The 20,901-nt window shown below is 42.4% G+C and overlaps 1 protein-coding gene across 1 annotated transcript in view; it reads right to left on the bottom strand.

The window, feature by feature from the left end:
• LOC311035482 (uncharacterized protein) overlaps nt 1-20,901 on the bottom strand; it is an 87,771-nt gene that overhangs the window by 50,319 nt on the left and 16,551 nt on the right. The window contains exons 2-10 of the mRNA XM_084043720.1: nt 20,122-20,460; nt 17,170-17,442; nt 16,481-16,609; nt 14,457-14,486; nt 13,576-13,818; nt 13,049-13,137; nt 12,837-12,903; nt 12,371-12,607; nt 12,100-12,116 (exon numbers count right to left, since the gene is read on the bottom strand). Coding sequence (XP_083899846.1) covers nt 12,100-12,116; nt 12,371-12,607; nt 12,837-12,903; nt 13,049-13,137; nt 13,576-13,818; nt 14,457-14,486; nt 16,481-16,609; nt 17,170-17,442; nt 20,122-20,460 — 1,424 coding nt within the window. The remainder of the gene's footprint in view (nt 1-12,099; nt 12,117-12,370; nt 12,608-12,836; nt 12,904-13,048; nt 13,138-13,575; nt 13,819-14,456; nt 14,487-16,480; nt 16,610-17,169; nt 17,443-20,121; nt 20,461-20,901) is intronic.

The following is a 20,901-nucleotide window of genomic DNA, read 5'->3' as shown; positions in this document are numbered from 1 at the left end:
TCGCCCAAAAAATTATTGGGCCTGGAAGACATCTTTTTTTCAGCTCAACCAGAGACTTGAACCTGACACCTCAGGAAGAGCTTGACTTACTCTCTAAGTGGCTGGGACCTGCGTCAGCTGAGCAAGCCAAAAGATTGAGAGCAGCCTACATCCATAACGCAACTGCAGGCCTCAACATGGTGTGGCAAAGACTGGAAGAGTGCTTTGGGGCCCCTGAGGTTATAGAGCACGCAATGCTGAAAACGTTTGAAGACTTCCCACGGATCTCAGCCAAAGACAACAAAAAACTGAGAGAATTGGAGACCTTTTGTTAGAGCTGGAGGCAGCAAAAAATGAATGGATATCTAACCGGCCTATCACATCTTGACACGGCACATGGGGTCAATCCAATCTTAGCAAAGCTCCCATTATATCTTCAGGAGAAATGGGTAACCGCAGGGTCAAGGTTCAAGAAAGAGCATCGAGTCTCATACCCGCCATTTACCTTCTTTGTGAGGTTTGTATGCGATGAAGCCCAAACTCGCAACGATCCAAGTTTCGCCTATGTCACCAGTGGAGGTGAACACAGAACGCCAGTATCTGTAAGGAAGACTGACGTCTCGTCAGAATCTGAAACCAGTCAGGACTCATCAGAAAAGAAGTTAGAGGACATAGACAAGCAGTGTCCCTTACACAGTAAGCCCCATCCTCTGAGGAAATGTCGCAGCTTTCGGTGCAAGTCCTTAGAAGAAAGAAAAGCTTATCTCAAAGACAAGCGTATCTGTTACAGATGCTGTGCTTCCACTCGCCATCTTGCCAAGGACTGTAACACAGCAGTACAGTGTAAGGAGTGTAACAGCGACAGGCATCCCTCTGCACTACATCCAGGGCCACCCCCATGGGAAGCAGAGAGGGTTGACACTAACATCGATCATGGCGAGGAGCAACAAGAGAATGACAATCCAGCAGTAATGTCAAAGTGTACCGAAGTCTGTGGGGATGCAACCAACTCCAGATCATGTGCAAAAATATGCCTGGTTCGAGTCTACCCTGCTGGCCATAGAGAGAAGGCTGCCAGGATCTATGCTGTGCTTGACGAACAAAGCAATCGTTCTCTAGCTAAAGCAGACTTCTTTGACCACTTCGATATCAAGGCAGGCGCAGAACCATACACCTTGAAAACTTGTTCAGGAGTCACAGAGACAACAGGGCAACGAGCCAGCAACTTTGTCATAGATTCAATGGATAGCAAATTACAACTGCCCCTTCCAACACTCATCGAATGCAACATGATGCCTGATGACAGGTCGGAGATTCCCTCTCCTGAGATAGCTTGCCACTACCCCCATCTCAAACCAGTAGTGGGAAAACCAGATGCTCCCATTCTGCTTCTCCTCGGCAGGGACATTCTGCGTGTGCATAAAGTTCGGGAGCGGTATAATGGACCCCACGACGCACCCTATGCACAACGCCTTGACCTCGGCTGGGTCATCGTCGGCGATGTGTGCTTGGGACGGGCCCATAAACCAACCAACGTTAGTGTTTACAGAACCAATGTTCATCTCAACACCTTAACATGGTCATCAGAGTCCTACAGAACCATCAATCCAGATGGAGGAGATGGGTGACTTTGTCAGCAGAGTGTTTCAGAGAACACATCACAACGATAAGCTAGTCTTATCTGTTGAAGATGAAGTCTACATAGACAATTCAAATAGCTGGGTAGCCCCCTTACCCTTTTGTCCGCAGGTAGTCACTTTCAGAACCAAAGCCACTGAAAACCAGCGTGGCTCCAATAGGTTTGAACAGTTCTCCAGCTGGAAGTCGTTAACCCGAACTGTAGCCAGACTCATTCAGCAAGCCAAGTTGGCTACCAGCACCAGAGCTGCAGAGAGCTGCAAGGTCGATGAACAAAAGCAGGCGACAATACAAGTCATCAAATGTGTACAGCAGGAAGTTTACAGAGAAGAGCTTGGAAGTCTCCTCAAAGGTGAACAAGTGTCTGTGTCTGAACCCCCTGGAGAGTTCGATCCCAAAGACCTCCATGGCAAACAATGGAAGCCTGGCCTGGCCAATATGTTCTGGAGACAATGGAGACACGACTATCTTCCCACTCTCCAACCAAGAAGAAAGTGGCAGTCAGACAAGCCCAATCTGCAAGTTGGGGATCTTGTGTTGCTGAAAGACGCACAAGTCAAAAGAAACGAGTGGCCCACCGGACTCATCGTTAAGGTGCTCCCCAGTCAAGACAACAGAGTTCGGAAGGTGGAAGTGAGAGTCATGAGACAAGACACCCAGAAGGTGTACACAAAGCCTGTCTTAGAAGTAGTGCTACTCCTCAGCAAAGAGACTGTGTAGAAGTGGTATAAAGCATTATACCAGTCGAGGAGTGTTCTGCCCACTGTTAGTGTGTATTATTGCCACCTAGTGGTGGTTTTGTATATTGGTTTGTTTAGCACCATGTGATGTTTTTTTAACCTTTGAGCTTGCCATAGTTTCTCAGTATGTGTAAGACAGCAGAGGAGACAGCATGCTATGATCCTGTTCTTGTGACAAACCTTGGAAAACATATGACTGTAAGCACATTTGTTGGAAGTTTTGTTTGATCTAAGTCTTCTGTTAGTCTATTTTGTGATGTTTATCCAAATACTATTGAAACTAGATGAAGCTAAATTTGATGTTGTTTTATGTTTGAAGCTGGCTGAAGCCAAATAAGCTAATCAACCTCTGTTGGCTACAGCTGCATTACAGTGGTGATAGCAGATTGACTGTATGTGTTTTGTCATGTTTATTGCAGTTTGTGCATATTATGTTTTGACAATATTAATACAGAATGTATATTGTTCTGTATTTTCTGTATTGCAGTTTTACAACTTCTCCAGTGGCAATAAACAGCCTAAACTACAAACCGTTTGTACTCGTTGGAAAGACTGTTCGCTATCTGCCAAACTAGCCAGTCATTCACCTAGGGAGGGCAGAATAGCGTTCATATAGGCTCCATGTTTCACTGAAGAGTTTAATGTGACGCTACAGCTTGCGCTGTTTTATACGCTTTTTTTAATAAAGATTTTACATACAGAATCTGCAGTTACCATTACAAGTTAGCCTAATTGTCTCCGCCAGGCCGAAAGGCATGGCGAGAGAGTATGTTTTACCCTCCGTCTGTCCGTCCGTCCGTCCGTGTGTCCTGTCCGTGTGTTACCAGCTAATCTCCGGCACCGTTGGCCCGGTCGCTGCGAAACTGTGCACACCCACTCCCTGGACACCTGATTCGGACGCTATCAATGCATTGAATGGGACATTATCACCTTTTATTAGACCATTGAAGGGGCAAAATAGGCGACCTACTTACCTACCCGCGATTTATCAGACCATTCATTGGGTGTTATCAAGACATACTGACCTACCAACGGAGATGACTTAAATAGTTCAGTTTCGGTTTTGGTTTTGGTTGTTTTGGTTTCAGACCATGACGGAGGCGCGCAGTCTCAAGCGAACTGGAGGTGCGACGTTCGCCTGAGCCTACTCAGCGCCGTTGGAGTTATGTACCGATAGGCACAGAATTGTAAATATTGTTGTGGGGACTGCTCCGCCTCCAAAGTAGGTCAGTAACTCCTGATTACGCCCAATGAATGGTCTGACAAATCGCGGGTAGGTCCGTGTATCGCCTACTCGTCGCCTACTCGCCCATTCAATGGTCTGATAAAACGCCCATTCAATGAATTGATAGCATTCGAAGCCGGTGCCCTGGATGCCAATTCAGAACCTCTGCCCCACATTTTTCACATGGGCCTGTCATAGCGCCACCAGGAGGCCGATTTGTGCAAAACCCATTTGTTCCCATTACACCTACAGCTTTTAACCAAACATCATGCAAATTGGTACACAGTGGCCCTCATTTATCAACGCAGCGTATAAACCGGCGTATATTTTTCCATATATTCGGCCGTACACCAACATCGAAGTCACATTTATCAACACATCCTACACAGCTGATCCGAGCTTACACTTGGGCCCAGCGTTGATAAATGTCACGGCTGAAACGAGCGTCATTTAAATAACACGCCCTTAAAATATTCTCAAAACGCCCCGATTTTACGACATGAAGACGAACCAGAATACGACCAAAGACATGAAAAGCCAATAAGAAACAGTTTCCCCCGCTCGTCGCAAACGCACACGCCTCTCTCACTCGCTCTCTCTCGCTCGCTCTCTCGCTGTCTCGCTCTCTCTCTCACACACACACGCGCCCGCCCCACTTTGTCTTTCAGGTAGCGTAGCGGTACATGAGACTCGGGCGGAATGCAGTGATTCCGTGCCGCCACGTTAATATTGGAGCGTCGGGTTTATATCCTTAACCCAGCCAGGTTGTGTAGCCTACATAACTCTCTATGACATAACTCCATAACATAGGACAAGCTACTGTAAGTTTGTAGACCTCACTGTCCATGAAATGGTGCCGTCCCGACCGCGGGACTCCCGGCGCAAAAGCGCTCGTATATTTTTGAAAATAGCAGATCTACAAGCTCACAACGCGTCGCGATGCAACGCTGGCTTGTGAGCTTGTAAATCTGCTATTTTCAATACAGACAGATCTATCTGAATGACTGTTAAAGCAGTTTGTTTAAATTACTTTATAAAATTATATATTTTCACAGCGATTATTTATTAGTGTAGATACACATTTAGGAGTGGATTATGTGTCTCGATGCCTGTCAGACAGTCAGACAATGCTGCTCCGCAGGTCTAGGATGGAATAAACGGGTGCAGCCAACGTCAACAACTGGTCTCGACCAGACGTGAGATCTCAGCGTACGGTAGGGTGAAGCCCACGTCAGGATATATTGATAAATGCCGAAAGGTGCGGTGATTGCGCCGTACGCTCATTATTTGGGCTGCGCCGCGTTGATAAATGAGGGCCAGTATCTCTATAGTCATGTGATCAACCCGGATCTGTCCGATTTCCCATATTGCATCCTCATTGGCTAAGGTTGGCTTCCAAAGTTTGCAGGATTGGTCCGTTTTGAACAAACTGTCTCCAATCATGAACGCAGCTTGCCATTTCCATAAAATTGCACATGCACATTCCCACTAGGCCGAGGAAGAAATGCCACTTGAAAATTTTCAAATCAGCCTCATGGTGGCGCTATAACTGGCCGATTTGCATTTTTAACTATAAATGCACCGATCTGCGTGAAACTTTGCACGCACACTCCCTAGAGGCCAAGGAAAATCATCTGCACTGCATTTTTTCACATCTGCTTTTTACAGCGCCACCAGGAGGCCGACTTATGTAAAATACATTTCTGGAGATTATTCCTTCAGATTCTGTCCAAAAAACACGCAAATTGGTACACTGCATCTCCATAGTCATGTGATTCTGATGGATCTGTCCGATATTTCATATTCCATCCTATTTGGCTTACAGTGGCTTCCAAAGTTTGCAGGATTGGTCAGTTTTGAACAAAATACCTCAAAACATGAACGCAGTGTGCAATTTCTGTGAACTTTTGCATGCAGATTCCCACTAGGCCGAGGAAGAAATGCCCCCCTTTTCACATTCACATTGGCCTGTTAAAGCGCCACCAGCAGGTCTAATTTAGCAAAACTCATTTTTGGAACAAAATGCCTCAAATCATGAATGCAGTGTCCGATTAAAAGGCCTAAGAAGAAATGCCACCCTTTTCACATTGGCCTATTTTAGCGCCACCAGGAGGCCACAATAACATACCTGACCTGGCGGAGACTTGTGCTCCGAGGAGCACTTTTTCTAGTTTTATAATGTTTCTGCCTGCCTACAACAACAACAACATTATGTGGGCTCACTGACTGCGCAGAGTGCAATTGAGATGTTAATGGCTATTTAGAAGACAATGGAACCCCCCACTGTTTGGGGGAGAAGCTGTGAGCTAGTCTGGAGCACAGAGGGGAGACAGTAGCCAATAGGATAGCCTGATTTGGGGATCAAAATGACCTTTTTTCACAAAACGGGACCCCATTCACAAAACGGGACGGGCGCCATGCGCACCAAGTCACATGTCCAGGTGCTCTTCTGCGTACCAGACCTAAAAAGTTATGTGCACCCCTGATAATATACACATTTTATATAGCAGGGTCATCTTACACAAATACATTAATTACCTACATTACCATTTGCGCATGCTGCGTGCGTAATGGTTTCTCAATACTCAATTGCGTTTGTATGCATTTTCTAATCAAATGGCACTGCACAAAATTGGGCATTTCAGATGAATCCTTCATAACGTGGCTCAGCTGACCTGTTAGGGCAATAAATATAGACCACTACTCACTCACAGGGGGTTATACTGTATAATTAGACAGTGGATGCGGTCCGTGCGTCTAGATGGGACAGCCGTGGGAAAGTTGATGAGTTGTGAGAATATTGTCGTCTCCTCATAGAGCTATTCAGTCCAAAGTGGTAACGTTTTAACGTGTCCACCTCATAGAGTTAAAAATAGGTCCACGATTATGATTAACGTCATGTTTCACCTCGATGCCATAGTTGCAGTAGCCTATAGCTGTTGTGAAGAGTATTTACGCATCTGTGTTAGATTTAATCTTCAACCTGCACTGTTGTTAAACTGTAGGGCAACTTGCCAACTTTACTCACAAGTGCCATTGTATTAGCCTAGTATCTGAGACATATTCTAACTAGTAATGATACAACTTGTGTGTGACTGGCTGTTAAATACACAACTTTATATAATTACGGGGCCAGAGCTCAGCTCTGGACCTGTTTTATTATTCGCTTTATTCTGTCACTTCTTCTGCCACTTTTCGCAGTTCTGGCTGAACCGCGCTGTCGCTTTTTACAAAACTCGGACATATGGTAGATGGTCATGAAAAACGATCAAGAAATAATTCTCACAATCTTTCGTCCAAAGGTGGCGCTATAGCACTCAATTGAAAATGCCAACTTTGACCAGGTACAACTCATGCCCTGTTGGACCTACAGCCATGAAACTTGGATACACATATGCGTCTCCTCATGCTGAACAACTTTCACCCTCTGACTTTTGACCTCTGACCTTTATATCTCCCACCATTTTGAATTATATGAAAAACAGTCATTGGCTCCTAACTTCTGCATTTTTTCACTTATGGAAAATCCGTTTGAAATTTTTGTAGGCAGAGGTCCAAAGTTCAAGTATTAAACGTTTCGTGCAGATTGCTCAAAAATCCCAGGAGGAGATAGATTTTAACTATTACAGTTTTATGAAAATTATTCATCTGTGCCTAAAACATACATGCAGACTCACATTTCTTTGAAACTTTGCAGAAATGTACAGGGTCATTCCAAATATCACTGAAACCAATCTTACTCCAATTGGCCAAAAGGGGGCGCTATAGCAATTTTTTGAAAAGGCAGACTTTAAACAGGCATAAGTCATTGCCTCGTTTGGCTGAAAGTCGTGAAACTTGCTTACACATGTGCCTTGACTCATGAGGAACACACGTATCGATTTGACCATTAAGCTCCGCCCTTAGATTTTCCGCAATTTTGAGCAGTTTGAAAAATACTTGTTTTTGCCAGTTCTGGCTTAACTGTGCATACGCTTTTTACGAAACTCGGCCATATGGTAGATGCTCATGAAAAACAACCAAGAAATAATTCTCACACTCATTCGTCAAAGGGTGGCGCTATAGCACTCAATTGAAGGTGCCAACTTTGAACAGGTACAACTCATGCCCTGTTTGACCTACAACCATGAAACTTTGATACACACATGCGTCTCTTCATGCCCGACAACTTTCGTGGTCTGACTTTTGACCTCTGACCTTTAGATCTTCCACCATTTTGAATTATATGAAAAACAGTCATTGGCTCCTAACTTCTGCATTTTTTCACTTATGGAAAATCCGTTAGAAATTTTTGTAGGCAGAGGTCCAAAGTTCAAGTGTTAAACGTTTCGTGCAGATTGCTCAAAAATCCCAGGAGGAGATAGATTTTAACTATTACAGTTTTATGAAAATTATTCATCTGTGCCTAAAACATACATGCAGACTCACATTTCTTTGAAACTTTGCAGAAATGTACAGGGTCATTCCAAATGTCACTGAAACCAATCTTACTCCAATTGGCCAAAAGGGGGCGCTATAGCAATTTTTTGAAAAGGCAGACTTTAAACAGGCATAAGTCATGCCTCGTTTGGCCGAAAGTCGTGAAACTTGCTTACACATGTGCCTTGACTCATGAGGAACACATCTATCGCTTTGACCAGTAAGCTCCGCCCTTAGATTGTCCGCAATTTTGAGCAGTTTGAAAAACACTTAAACCCAGGATTTTTCAGCTATTTGCGTGAAACTGTATCATCTGTGTCATCTCCTTTTTCACAGTTACTTGTCTGTTGGGCCAATGGCGTCTCCCTTATATGAATGCCTCACAATCTCAACGTCGCCAGTTCAAGCCTCACTTGATGCAGACTTAATTTAAGTTGAATTGCAAACAACATGACTGTATCAATGAATACATGTGCAAATGGTAAAGATAACCTGAAATGCTTATTTGAGAGTACGTTTTTTCAACGTATGACATACTTCATTCTGAAAATAGCTGATCTACAATCTCACAACTTTTCATGGTTTGTGAGCTTGTAGATCGGCTACTTTCACTAGTTTTGGTTCTGAGGAGATGTACAATTTCTTCATTGGTAAATGGTTTGTGAACGAGTGATCTTAGTGTTAGTGAAACAGGGGCTTGGTTCATGAAAGAAGGCAAGAGTTTATGATCTTGCCTTGAACTGCCTGTTAATGGCAGTAGGTTGAGATGTCCAATCAAACCATTATGTTTCCACCTCTCTCTCTCATCAATCTATTGTTTCCATGTCACTCTCTCTCTCTTCAATCTATTCCGTTTCCATGTCTCTCTCTCTCTCTATTCACTGGCCCCGTATTATCGCTGCTTGCAGCTATATTGTAACTTGTAACCGGACCGCGGACTGCCGAGACCGCTGGCTACGCAGCAGCAGCAACAACTAGCTCTCTTCTTTTTCCTGTTGTACCTTCACAATAAAGTGTCTCCTATTTACCGCCCAATGCAGCACATTTTACACTGGTTATTATTAACAGGAAATAGGTGTAACCTAACAGCGTGTGACAAACTCTTTTCTGTCTACGTCTAGCATAGACGCCGGATGTAAAAATACTCCGTTACAAGTTAAAGTAAGGTATTCAAAATGTACTTGAGTAAAAGTAGAAAAGTATTGGTATCAAAATGTATTTAAAGTACCAAAAGTAAAAGTACTCATTATGCAGAAGGTCCCATTTCACACGTTTTCAAATGTGTAAAATGTATAAAAATTCCTTGTATAAAACTGTATAAAAATAGCAGATCTACAAGCTCAAGACTCCCCCCGGGGGTTGCGGGGGGAGTCAGGACGTCGCCACTTTGCCACGCCCCGCTATGACGTCATCACTGTCCCCCCACTATTTAACCCCTTCCGGCGTGCCTGACGTCTAGTACGTCTCTCTCTCTCTCTCCCAGAAACACACGCACGCTGTTAAGAGAGAGAGAGAGAAAGAGAGAGAGCGAGCTTGCAAAGCAGTCAGAGGATTTGAAATGTGCCTAATTTTGCGGTGATAATTAATGAACCGCCGTGTCATTATCAACCGGTCAGGATGTCCGGAGAGATTTATTTTTTCCGGTCTTTGTCATAAAAAAACAGTGGCGCTATAACAGGCCCATGTGAAAAAATTGGGGTAGAGTTTCTGAATTGGCATCCAGGGAGTGTGTGTGCACAGTTTCGGAGCGACCGGGCCAACGGTGCCGGAGATTAGCTGGTAACACACAGACAGGACGGACGGACGGAGGGTAAAACATACTCTCTCGCCATGCCTTCGGCCTGGCGGAGACAATGATAGTGTTTAAATCGAATGTCTCACCAGTGTTTGAAACACTGATTCATTGCTGGGGATGCAAGACTTAGTCATTGATTGGTCAATAGCTTTACCATTCACATGGAATTCAGTCATTAAAGTAGCACATATCGATGTGCTATGCTATGTAATGTTGGCTCCTTGTCATTAAAGGGGAGTGGTTTTCATTGTTCTGTCTGTAAGGAACATTAATGTGTAATGATGATAATGGCTCATTGGTCATTGTTATTTGGTCTAGGTTTACCATTAAGATGTAATTCATTCAGTAAAAATAACTCATACAGAATTGTATGAGTTACATACAGAATTGTATGAGTTTCAACACAAACCGGAGACAGACCTGCGCCACTTTAAGACATGCACACACACACACACACACACACACACACACACACACAGAGAGGCTGGCTCAGCACACGTGCGTGCGTGCGTGCGTGCGTGCGCACACACACACACACACACACACAGAGAGGCTGGCTCAGCACACGTGCGTGCGTGCGTGCGCGCACGCACACACACACACACACACACACACACACACACACACACACACACACACACACACACACACAAATTACCGATCTACAATTAACTGAAAAGTCGCTAGTGGGTAAAAAGTAATCAATGTGAGTAAAAATACTTTACAGCTGTTAAAGTGAGTAAAAATACTTTACAGCCGTTAAAGTGAGTAAAAATACTTTACAGCTGATAAAGTGAGTAAAAATACTTATTTTTTTAGCAGTCTTGAAATGAATGGACAGGGAATTAACATTGTTCTTCTAGTTCATATATAGCTTGATAAAATTAACTCATCAAAGGCACCGCTCACTTCACACTGGGTGTGATTTTTATTTAGAGGGGAGAGTTTGCTTTGCCAGGTTTTGAGCTAACAGTGACATGCAAATTATCCCATTAACTAGAACAATGACGCAACTCCAGGTGGTCTGGAGGTGTGAAGACCTTCTCTGCCTGGGGGAGAATGGGTGAGAGTGGTCAATTTAAACGAAGATTTTCGTCCGGGATGGTCTGAAGGTGCCTAATTTCATATTTACAAAACTTTTCAGATGAAAAAAACAAAAAAGATAATTTGGATTGAATATTTAGGAAAAGTAATGGAAGGGGAACCTTCTGAGAGCTTCATGAGCAAAGATAATCAACTTCAAAATCGATCGGGCTGACCGTTTCGACATGCGTATGTTAATTGCATGGTCAAATTGACAGATACCTAAACTTGTAATACAAGTTTCCAGTGGGGTTCATGTCACACCTGTTATACAGTAACTATGATTCTGGTTGCAGATGCATTCAAGTGCATTCTTATTATCTGATTTATTAGGCCTACTGATGCACATATTAGTTCAAACTAGTTATATGAAGTATTTTTATTTAACATTTTCCCAACATTTTGACCCTTTTGAAACATTAGCAGAAAACACTGATTGAAGCTGCACCCCTCAGAAAATGATTTTCTTTCAGCTTCTTATCCGCCATACTTCCATAAATACATAAATAATTGGCAATAGTGCCAGTGATTTTTCGTTTTTTCTTACCTTTTCAAGTAATCACAGAATATTGTGTGTGTGTGTGTGTGTGTGTGTGTGTGTGTATTATTAACAAACATTGGCATACATTGGGACTGCTGCTATAAATTATGTTACAGTTGTCGTGTGTGGTGGAGTTTTAAATGAAAGTAATGAAAGTAATTTAGTTGTACATCTTACCAAGCCACTTTAACAGGTTTTTGGCAATAGTGCCAGTGATTTTTCGTTTTTTCTTACCTTTTCAAGTAATCACAGAATATTTATCTCCAGTATGATCGAGCCCCCGATCGTAGCTAAACACGGAGGGTTTCACCGTGCTTCCGCAAAAAGAATAATCATCGCGACCCCCTGTTCGCTTGTTATAGGCCGTTGAATATACCATGTCTCGTCAAAAATGCAGAGTAAAACCAGGGAGGCGTGATACAGTTTTTGTTTCTAGTTTTGATATTGCATTTTTAAAACCGATATTGCCAATTCTGATATGATATGCCTACAGATCTAGAATCAGATTTCCTTATGGCAAACTGGATGCTGAATCAGCAGCCAGCCAGGTAATTTAGAAAATGCATGCACTTTTTTGTAATGGCAAAATAATCTTTGGTCATTTTAGACATTATTCATCATACATCATAAAGAGAGTAAGTATGGTACAAATACAATAATTGTCATACACAATTCTTACCTTGGTTGTTCGATGTTCTGTCATCACGTGATTATATGAAATATGAGAAAAAAAGACAAGATAAAGGGTATATATAATAAATATGTGTGTGTGTGTGTGTGTGTGTGTGTGTGTGTGTGTGTGTGTGTGTGTGTGTGTGTGTGTGTGTGTGTGTGTATTATTAACAAACATTGGCATACATTGGGACTGCTGCTATAAATTATGTTACAGTTGTCGTGTGTGGTGGAGTTTTAAATGAAAGTAATGAAAGTAATTTAGTTGTACATCTTACCAAGCCACTTTAACAGGTGGGGTTCATGTAGTTTAAGGGCATTGTAAAATCTTGCTTTGTTGCGATCATCTGGCATGCATATCTGGTACAGTGTCCTCATTTGGTTCTGTTTTGTCTTCCCTGCTTCAATCTTGGTACGAAGCTCATCATCGATCCTGGGCCGTATATTGTCTACTATAGCCATGACTTTGCAAATGTGTTGAATCAACTGTGCCCTGTTCTTCATCACAAATTGTGCTTTTGCAAAAGAAAAAGAGAGTGGTTGAAATAAATGCATTACAGAAAATTAACTAATTAAATCTTCATTTCTACATCCCCACATAAATAGTAGTGTACAGCGGGTACATTTATATTATCTGGAATAAGATATTGAATATGTATACGCTGGCAAACAAAAGGTAGCACCAGCCAACAACCTACACACTGGTTTCCTTAAGCATTGAACTGTTCCCAAACAAAAGCTCACCTTTTTCTGCATCTTCTTTAGTCAAGTGTTCACCAACATCCTGTTCAGTAGGCTTATCCTTAGTATCCTGTAGAACACAGTAATGTTAATTCAATCATATCATACCTGAGTGCTATTGAACAATGTTATGTCTTGTATGGTATTGTCTACAGTAGTGGTTTTCAACTTGAAACCACAAACTGTCCATCTATGGACATTACTGTGAGAGTTACCGATGTGTCTCTCCCACCACACAAGACTGGACATTTCCGCTGTGACCAAAAATGAGGTTGCGGGATCGCTGGATGTTCTGTCTGGTTATCTGACATAACAAAAAAATTAAGAAGTGTAAGAAGACAAAATAACAAAATGAGAAATACAAGAACAATATTACAGTGACAAAAACGTTTTGGGTTTCATTATTTGAGAAAAGAACACAGCTGTATGAAGAACTTCTTCTTCTTGACAATACATTGTATTTCATAGTTTTCCATTTTTATAGAGTATAATGTTGTTTCTATATTGACATAATGGATGACCTGTTGATACCAGGTGTGTCTAGTAATGATGGTGGTACACTGGTACCTGAAGAAGGCCATCATGGATGAAACATGCCCACTATGAGACTGCTACTGTAATTTACAGTATATTATGTTTGTTGTGTGTGCTGGATGTTTTTCTTTTAGATTAAAGTGATGTCTGTTCTGAAAAAGGAAGGGGAAAAAAATGTAATTTAGTAGTACTGTGCATGTGATCTTACCAAGCGTATTAAACAAGTTGGGTTCATGTTTTTCAAGGGCTTTGTAAAATGCTGCTTTGGCTTCTGCTCCCCCTGGTTCTAGTATTTCTCTATACAGACGCATCATCTGGTCAATGCTGGTCTTCTCCTTTAGAATCTCAGCATCAAGCTCAGCAGTGACCATGGTTCCTAGACTGTTTAGTATATCCTCAACTGTGGAAACCTTTAGAGTCAACTCTGCCCTGTGCTGCATCACAAAACGTGCTGTTTGCAAGAGGAAGAGAGAGGAAGAGAGTGGTTGAGATAAAAGCAGCACAGAAAATTAAGATCTCTGCAACGGTACATCCTCACATAGTACATTTATAGTTTAAAATACTGAGGATGTACACCCTGGCAAACAAAATATAGCACCAACCAACAACCTACTCATTTTCAGCTGCTGTCTCACACACACACACACACACACACACACACACACACACACACACACACACACACACACACACACACACACACACACAGGCGCGCGGGAAGTACTTAATAGCCATGGGGGCTGAGCGTCGGGGGAATCCGCTTGACGCATGCACGCGCGCTGTGCGCGCACACAATTTTTTTGCGCGTTCAGGTCGAAAAATGTGCGGGTTTGGGTGGGTTTTGGCACTTTTTTTCCTTTACTTTATTTCAGTTTTAGGGTTAGGGTTAGGGTTAGGTTAGGGTTACGTTATTTAATTATTTTAATTAAATTTAAATGTAATAATTTTTCTTTTTTTTTAAATCCCTTCCCATCACCAGGGGGGCTGCAGCCCCCGTAGCCCCCCCCCCCTTCCCGCGCCACTGCACACACACACACACACACACACACACACACACACACACACACACACACACACACACACACTTACCTGCTGTGTTGTTGATGTGTTCTTGTTTACCTGGTAAGGATATAAAATAACACACACATACATCATCAACAAAACAATACAAATATACTGTAATGTGATTGGATAACACGATGGAGGAATCTACAGTATTTTGTTCATCCAATCACTAGAGAGAGAGAGAGAGAGAGAGAGAGAGAGAGAGAGAAGCTTGCAGTGATGAGGGTGGACCACGGCATGGTGGCATGGATCACAAACTACCTTTCAGGTAGACTGCGGCATGTGTGACTGCCCAGCAGGCAATCGCAAAGAAGAGAGCACTAGCCATAACAGACCGATAGAACATCTGCAGCATCCTATTGCACACACAAAAGGACCTGAGCCTTCTCAGGAAGAACAGCCTCCTCGGCCCCTTGCTATAGAGTGCATCTGAGTTGTCGGACCAGTTCAAAAGCATGTTCAGGTGTACTCCCAGGAACTTGTAGTTTTCCACAATCTCCACAACCTCCCTGCAGATAGTGCTGGGGACCGGAGGTACAGTACACTCTTGGTTGTGCGGTAGTCCACCACCATCTCCCTGGTCTTACTAGCATTGAGCCGGAGGCAGTTCGCCTTACTCAACTGCAAACAGTTCTTCACCACTCTGTCGTGCTCCTCAGTGCCCCTGTGAACAGTGTCTTGGAGTTCAAATGGAAGTTAGAGGTGTAGAGGGTGAAAATGAAGGGTAACAGCACTATACCCTGTGGGGCATCTGTGTCACTCAAAAGCACATCAGACTGACAGCCAGGGGCGTAACCACGGGTGGACATAGGTAGGCCTGGGCCCACCCATTTGTTTTTTCTGCCCACCCAAAAAAATAAATAAATATATATATATATATATTTATACTGCGACGGCGGCGCGCCCTCTGAAGCGGACTTGAGCCACGAGAGGCACCGCCGAGTGAGCTCAGGCGAGCGAGTCGCGGCACAGAATGTGGCAAATTCTGCTTCAGCCGACTCAGCGCCGTTCAAGTTAGGGACAGAACCGTACAACATGTTTTGGGGTGAGCGTTCTTGTCTTTGGCACAACTGCCAATCAAAGTGACTACTGGCCAATCACAGCGTCTTCTCACCGGGTCTAAGCACAAGCGGCATAGGCTTTGGGATGATGAGGTGAGAACAGAGAGGAAACAGTGGAGGCTATCATGGCCAACCCCTCCCACCCCCTCCACATGGTGATCGTGGGGCATCTGAGCAGGAGGGGAAACGATAGATTAATCTACCCTGCATGTGGAACTGTATGAGACTTGGCATGTCCTTTGTGCTGGTTACTATGAGGATTTACAACAAAGCACACGGTCGATCAGATTCTATGACCTTGGGACCCCGGGTCTGTTTATCATAACACCCGAGCGAACCAAGATTACCCGGACTCACCGCTGAAAAACGCGGCTGTGTAAATAAATATTTTTTTGTGCTTTGCATGACGGTTTAGCGCATCAAGAGTGGCAGACATACAAGCTTACAATGCGGCTTAATTCTAACAACGCCATAACCTAAGTGAGTGTCCACGCCTAAAGACTGGATCCTTGTGTTTTATCCTTGTGAACACTGCCCGTCAGTAATCAGTGAGTAAATAGTCCTTTAACATCTCTATTTTCACCGTTGTTCATCATTATTATCTACACTGGCTTGGGAACCCCTCGGGATCCCCAAGTCAGAGCTGGCTAATGTGACCAGGGAAAGGTAAGTCTGGGATTCTGTTGGAACTGCAACCTCCACGATGGTGTCCAGATAAGCAGATGAAGATAATGGATGATTGATCCAGTGTGGAGACACTAATCATTTTGATCTTCACATTGTTATCATTACAGAAATATAGTTGTATGGCTATATCAAATATGATGAACATATATATATATATATATATATATATATGTATATATATATATATATATATATATATATATATATATATATATATATATATATATATATATATATATATATACATATATATATATATATATATATATAAATGAGTTAATAAATAAGTTCAAGACTGACCAGTCTGCCTCTTTTTCCAGTAAATATATCCCAGTATTGCTGCCACCAAGATCACAGCTATTGTCATAAGAATCCATCCTGTCACTCTTACAGCGGATCCACTCTCCTCCTCTGGGTGACTCACACGCTCTGAAAGACATAGAGCCATGACACAACTGTTGCCAACATTATAAAATGATATGCAGCAACTAAACCTGTGGCTCAAAACTCAGTCAGGTGGGAAAATGTGATTGTTAGAGGCATTTTGGGGTAAAAGTGGGATACCAGGCCATTTTACATAATTCAAGGGTGCTGAATCTCTTGTTTTGTTTTTAACCTGGCTTTAACAAAATGGCTGCCAATGTTGTACTATTTCTTCAATAACTCAAAGCAAGCAAAACTGACACATAAAGTGTGTATATCTATGTTCTGAGGGTCAGACAATGTGTGTAAAGTATATTTTATGTAATTAGTGGTAAGTAAGCTTACTCCTAAATATGCAAATTAGAGGCCACCATTACAGAAAACGGTTTAGTACTCAAATGGGCTTAGGACGGTTACCGCCCACCTGAACCGCTAAATTACGTTATATTGTAGTCTGGACCAAGCCGAACCGATATTTCGGCACTAAAAGTGAAGTATGCATCGTCCTTTAGAGTATGATAGAGTTGTTGACAGAGGTGTTAAAGAGTGATAGGAATGTTCATTACCTAGGATCCCAGGTTGTAGTATCTCAACAGTGTAGTTGATGTGTGGTAGTTGAACTCTGCAGGTCACATGACCTCCTGGAATTACTGTCACATTCCTCTGGACAACATAACAGTGTTGAGAAGGTATCTTTGACACTGAGGATTCAGCAGTGATGTTGTTTCCATCACTGTCCATCCAAGACATCTCAGGTTGTGGAAACCAGCACCCAGAATCACAAGATAAGACATCGTCTTTTGATCCAATTAAAGAGATCACTGGCTGAGACACAGCCCCTGCGAGAAACAAATAAACATGATCAATCAATCAATCAATCAATCAATCAATCAATCAATCAATCAATCAATCAATCAATCAATCAATCATTCCCCTCTCTCTATCTCTATATCTACTATATCTATCTATACTCCCCAGGGGTCCTTGACAGCATTCTATGGGGTCCCCAGAAAAATTAGTTAGTATAGCATCAAAATCTGTTTAATGACAGAGTGTATAGAGTTATAGCCGATCTATAAGCTCCTAGAGTCGCAATAAACATAAGCCGCAATTAAACAACATTTGAACACCACAAATCTTGTATGGGGGTCCTTGGCACAACATATTTTCAGATGGGGGGTCCGCAGCCAAATACACAATGAATTTGGGGATCCTTGACATGAAAAAGTTTGAGAACCACTGCTCTAGACCTATCGAAGATGTGTACAGATTTTCCTGTCACGTCAAATGTCTGACACTTCTCTAGATATTGGTCCATAGTTTGTGTAGAAAGGTTCGTGCAGATTGCAAAAAAAGTTCAAACAGGGCATGAGTTATACCTGTTCAAAGTTTGCCTTTTCAATTGGTTGCTATAGCGCTATCTAGGGGTGTCACAATATTTCGTCCAATATATATATCACGATATTGAAACAAAATGTGTTTATTTTGTTCTGCTGGTGAAAGTTACAGGAGTTCATACTGTATGGTATGGTATGTGATATGAAATGTAAGCATACTATAATCAGTAACCACAGTAATCATTAATCATGTCTTCTATCATATTCAAGGGCTTTTGGAAAGAAAATAGGAAATTGATTAATTCATAAATTGATAGTTGATAACTTTATCGATTGATCATCGATTCCCTGTAGCTGTGAGAATTAGACCTTGAACTGTGATCATTGCATTAATGATCTGGAAGATTACTCATGAACTTAAAAAAAATAAAAATACTGTTGTTGCTATTGCATCGTTTTTAGTTTTTAGTGGGCAAGTGCAATTTTAGTGGGTAAGTGCCATTGCTTTATTTGCACTATAGTGTATTATGTTGTGTTTTATGTAGTGTATTTTATTCTGTCATGACCAGGACCTGGGTAACACATTTTGTATGGAATGAGAATAAAACTCCTTGAACCTTGATTAATTGATAAGTGGTGTTTTTTTGGACAAAAGTAAAATTCTTGGCCGAAACCGAAAATGAGGAAACACTTGGCTGAAAACCAAATACTAAAACACTGAATGCGATTTTTTTGTAATTATTACGGGGCCAGAGCTCAGCTCTGGACCTGTTTTATGATTAGTGTAGTTGGGCAACCAGACTATAGTTCTAGGGATACTTTATTAGTGTGGTTGCCCTAACAGGGCAACCAGACTATTGTTTTAGTGAAAAAAAGAACTTTGGCACGCTACTCCTCCCACAGTTTATTTTTCCCAATTTAGTGCCATATGTCAAAATGACCGGCCTCACCGGGAATCGATAGCTATCGTTTTACTAAGAGATTGGTTGCATAGTTTAATTAATATTAATTTATTAGTGAATTACATTTCCCCATCCACTTTAATGGAAAATGGGAAAATTAAAAGTATTTTTTTCTCAGAAACTGTAAGGGTTAGAGTTACAAAACTTGAAGGGGAGGTTTATAATTTAGTCCGAAATTATCAAAAAAATAATTACACTAGTCGTCCTCATGGTGGCGCTATAAAAGCCCCCTTTAAGTTTTGGCCTCTAACTCTTGAACCGTAGGTCGTAGAATAAAAAAAATGTTTTTCCTAGATTCCTTGGGTCATGACGCATCTCCCCATATAGGCCACGCCCATTTGCGTCAGGATAGATTTTCCGCCATTTTGAATTTTCTTCAAAACACACTTTTAGCTCCTCCTCCCATATATTTTGTCCAAATTTCACAAAAATCGGTACACATGATCTCTGGACCCATGTGATAGACATCTCCAAGGGGAATTTTGATAGTCCTTACCGTTCGTCCGTAAATGGCTTCCAAAGTTAGCGGGAGGGGCCCGTTTTACCAAAAATGCCAAAAATCACGAACGTTTCGTTCGGTCAATCCCAAATTTGAATCACGTGATTGGTTTACTCAACGAATCAACGTACATTTTTGAGCAATCTGCACGAAACGTTTAACACTTGAACTTTGGACCTCTGCCGACAACTCCTAGACGGCGGAATTTCCATAAGTGAAAAAATGCAGAAGTTAGGAGCCAATGACTGTTTTTCATATAATTCAAAATGGTGGGAGATCTAAAGGTCAGAGGTCAAAAGTCAGAGGGTGAAAGTTGTTCAACATGAGGAGACGCATATGTGTATCCAAGTTTCATGGCTGTAGGTCAAACAGGGCATGAGTTGTACCTGTTCAAAGTTGGCATTTTTCAATTGAGTGCTATAGCGCCACCTTTTGAAGAATGAGTGTGAGAATTATTTCTTGATCGTTTTTCATGACCAGGCATCTACCATATGGCCGAGTTTCGTAAAAAGCGACAGCACGGTTCATCCAGAACTGCGAAAAGTGGCAGAAGAAGAATCGGAAGAATACAGGGAATAATAAAACAGGTCCAGAGCTGAGCTCTGGCCCCGTAATAAGTAAGAAATTGCCAATCAGAATGAAATCTGACAAATCTGATAGATAAATCTTGATGACATGACAACAGAGATAAATTGTACCGATTTGACCACTAAACCTTACCAACACGGAGCTGGATCAAACTGCTGCTCTTTAGGGCTGGAACAAAACACGTGTACGCCCCCTCATCTGAGAGCTGCACCCTGGACAGCTTCAGTGAGATGTTACCACGAGACAGCTCCTCAGCAAACAGGAACGTCCTCTGCTTGTACAATGGGTTGCTATAGCGGAACATGTCACGTCCATCTTGAAGAACGTGCACGAATTCCGGCTTCAAGTCGGGTCTCGACCACTCCACTGTCTTCTTCTCCATGTCAACAGGCGGTTCAATGTGGCAGCGAAGGATCACATCATCGTCCACTTTGGCCAGCACAGTCTGAGATGAACCAATCACATGATTGCCTTAAAACAAAATAAAATGGGTTTAGCGTAGTGATAATTAGCGGTGCCAGCCGCTCTACATTTGACCGTGTGTGTGTGTCCGTCCGTCCGTATGTTTGAGCACGGCAAAGAAGCAACTAATGCGCCACTTAAACACAAACACACACACACACACAGACACACACACACACACACACACACACACACACACACACACACACACACACACACACACACACACACACACACACACAAGCCAACACTGCACACGTGCGCACACGAACACACGCACATATGCACACACACACACACTTGACCGTGTGTCCGTCCGTCCGTCCGTCCGTCCGTATGTCTGAGCACGGCAAAGAAGCAACACATGCGCCACTTCAACACAAACACACACACACACACAGGGACACCCTCATGCGATGGAGTATAAATTGAACTCAACAGTCTTCTTTT

Source organism: Gymnoscopelus microlampas (genome assembly GCF_963454915.1).
Source record: "Gymnoscopelus microlampas genome assembly, chromosome: 19".
Lineage (NCBI taxonomy): Eukaryota > Metazoa > Chordata > Actinopteri > Myctophiformes > Myctophidae > Gymnoscopelus > Gymnoscopelus microlampas.
This window is presented reverse-complemented; position numbering and strand designations above follow the sequence as displayed.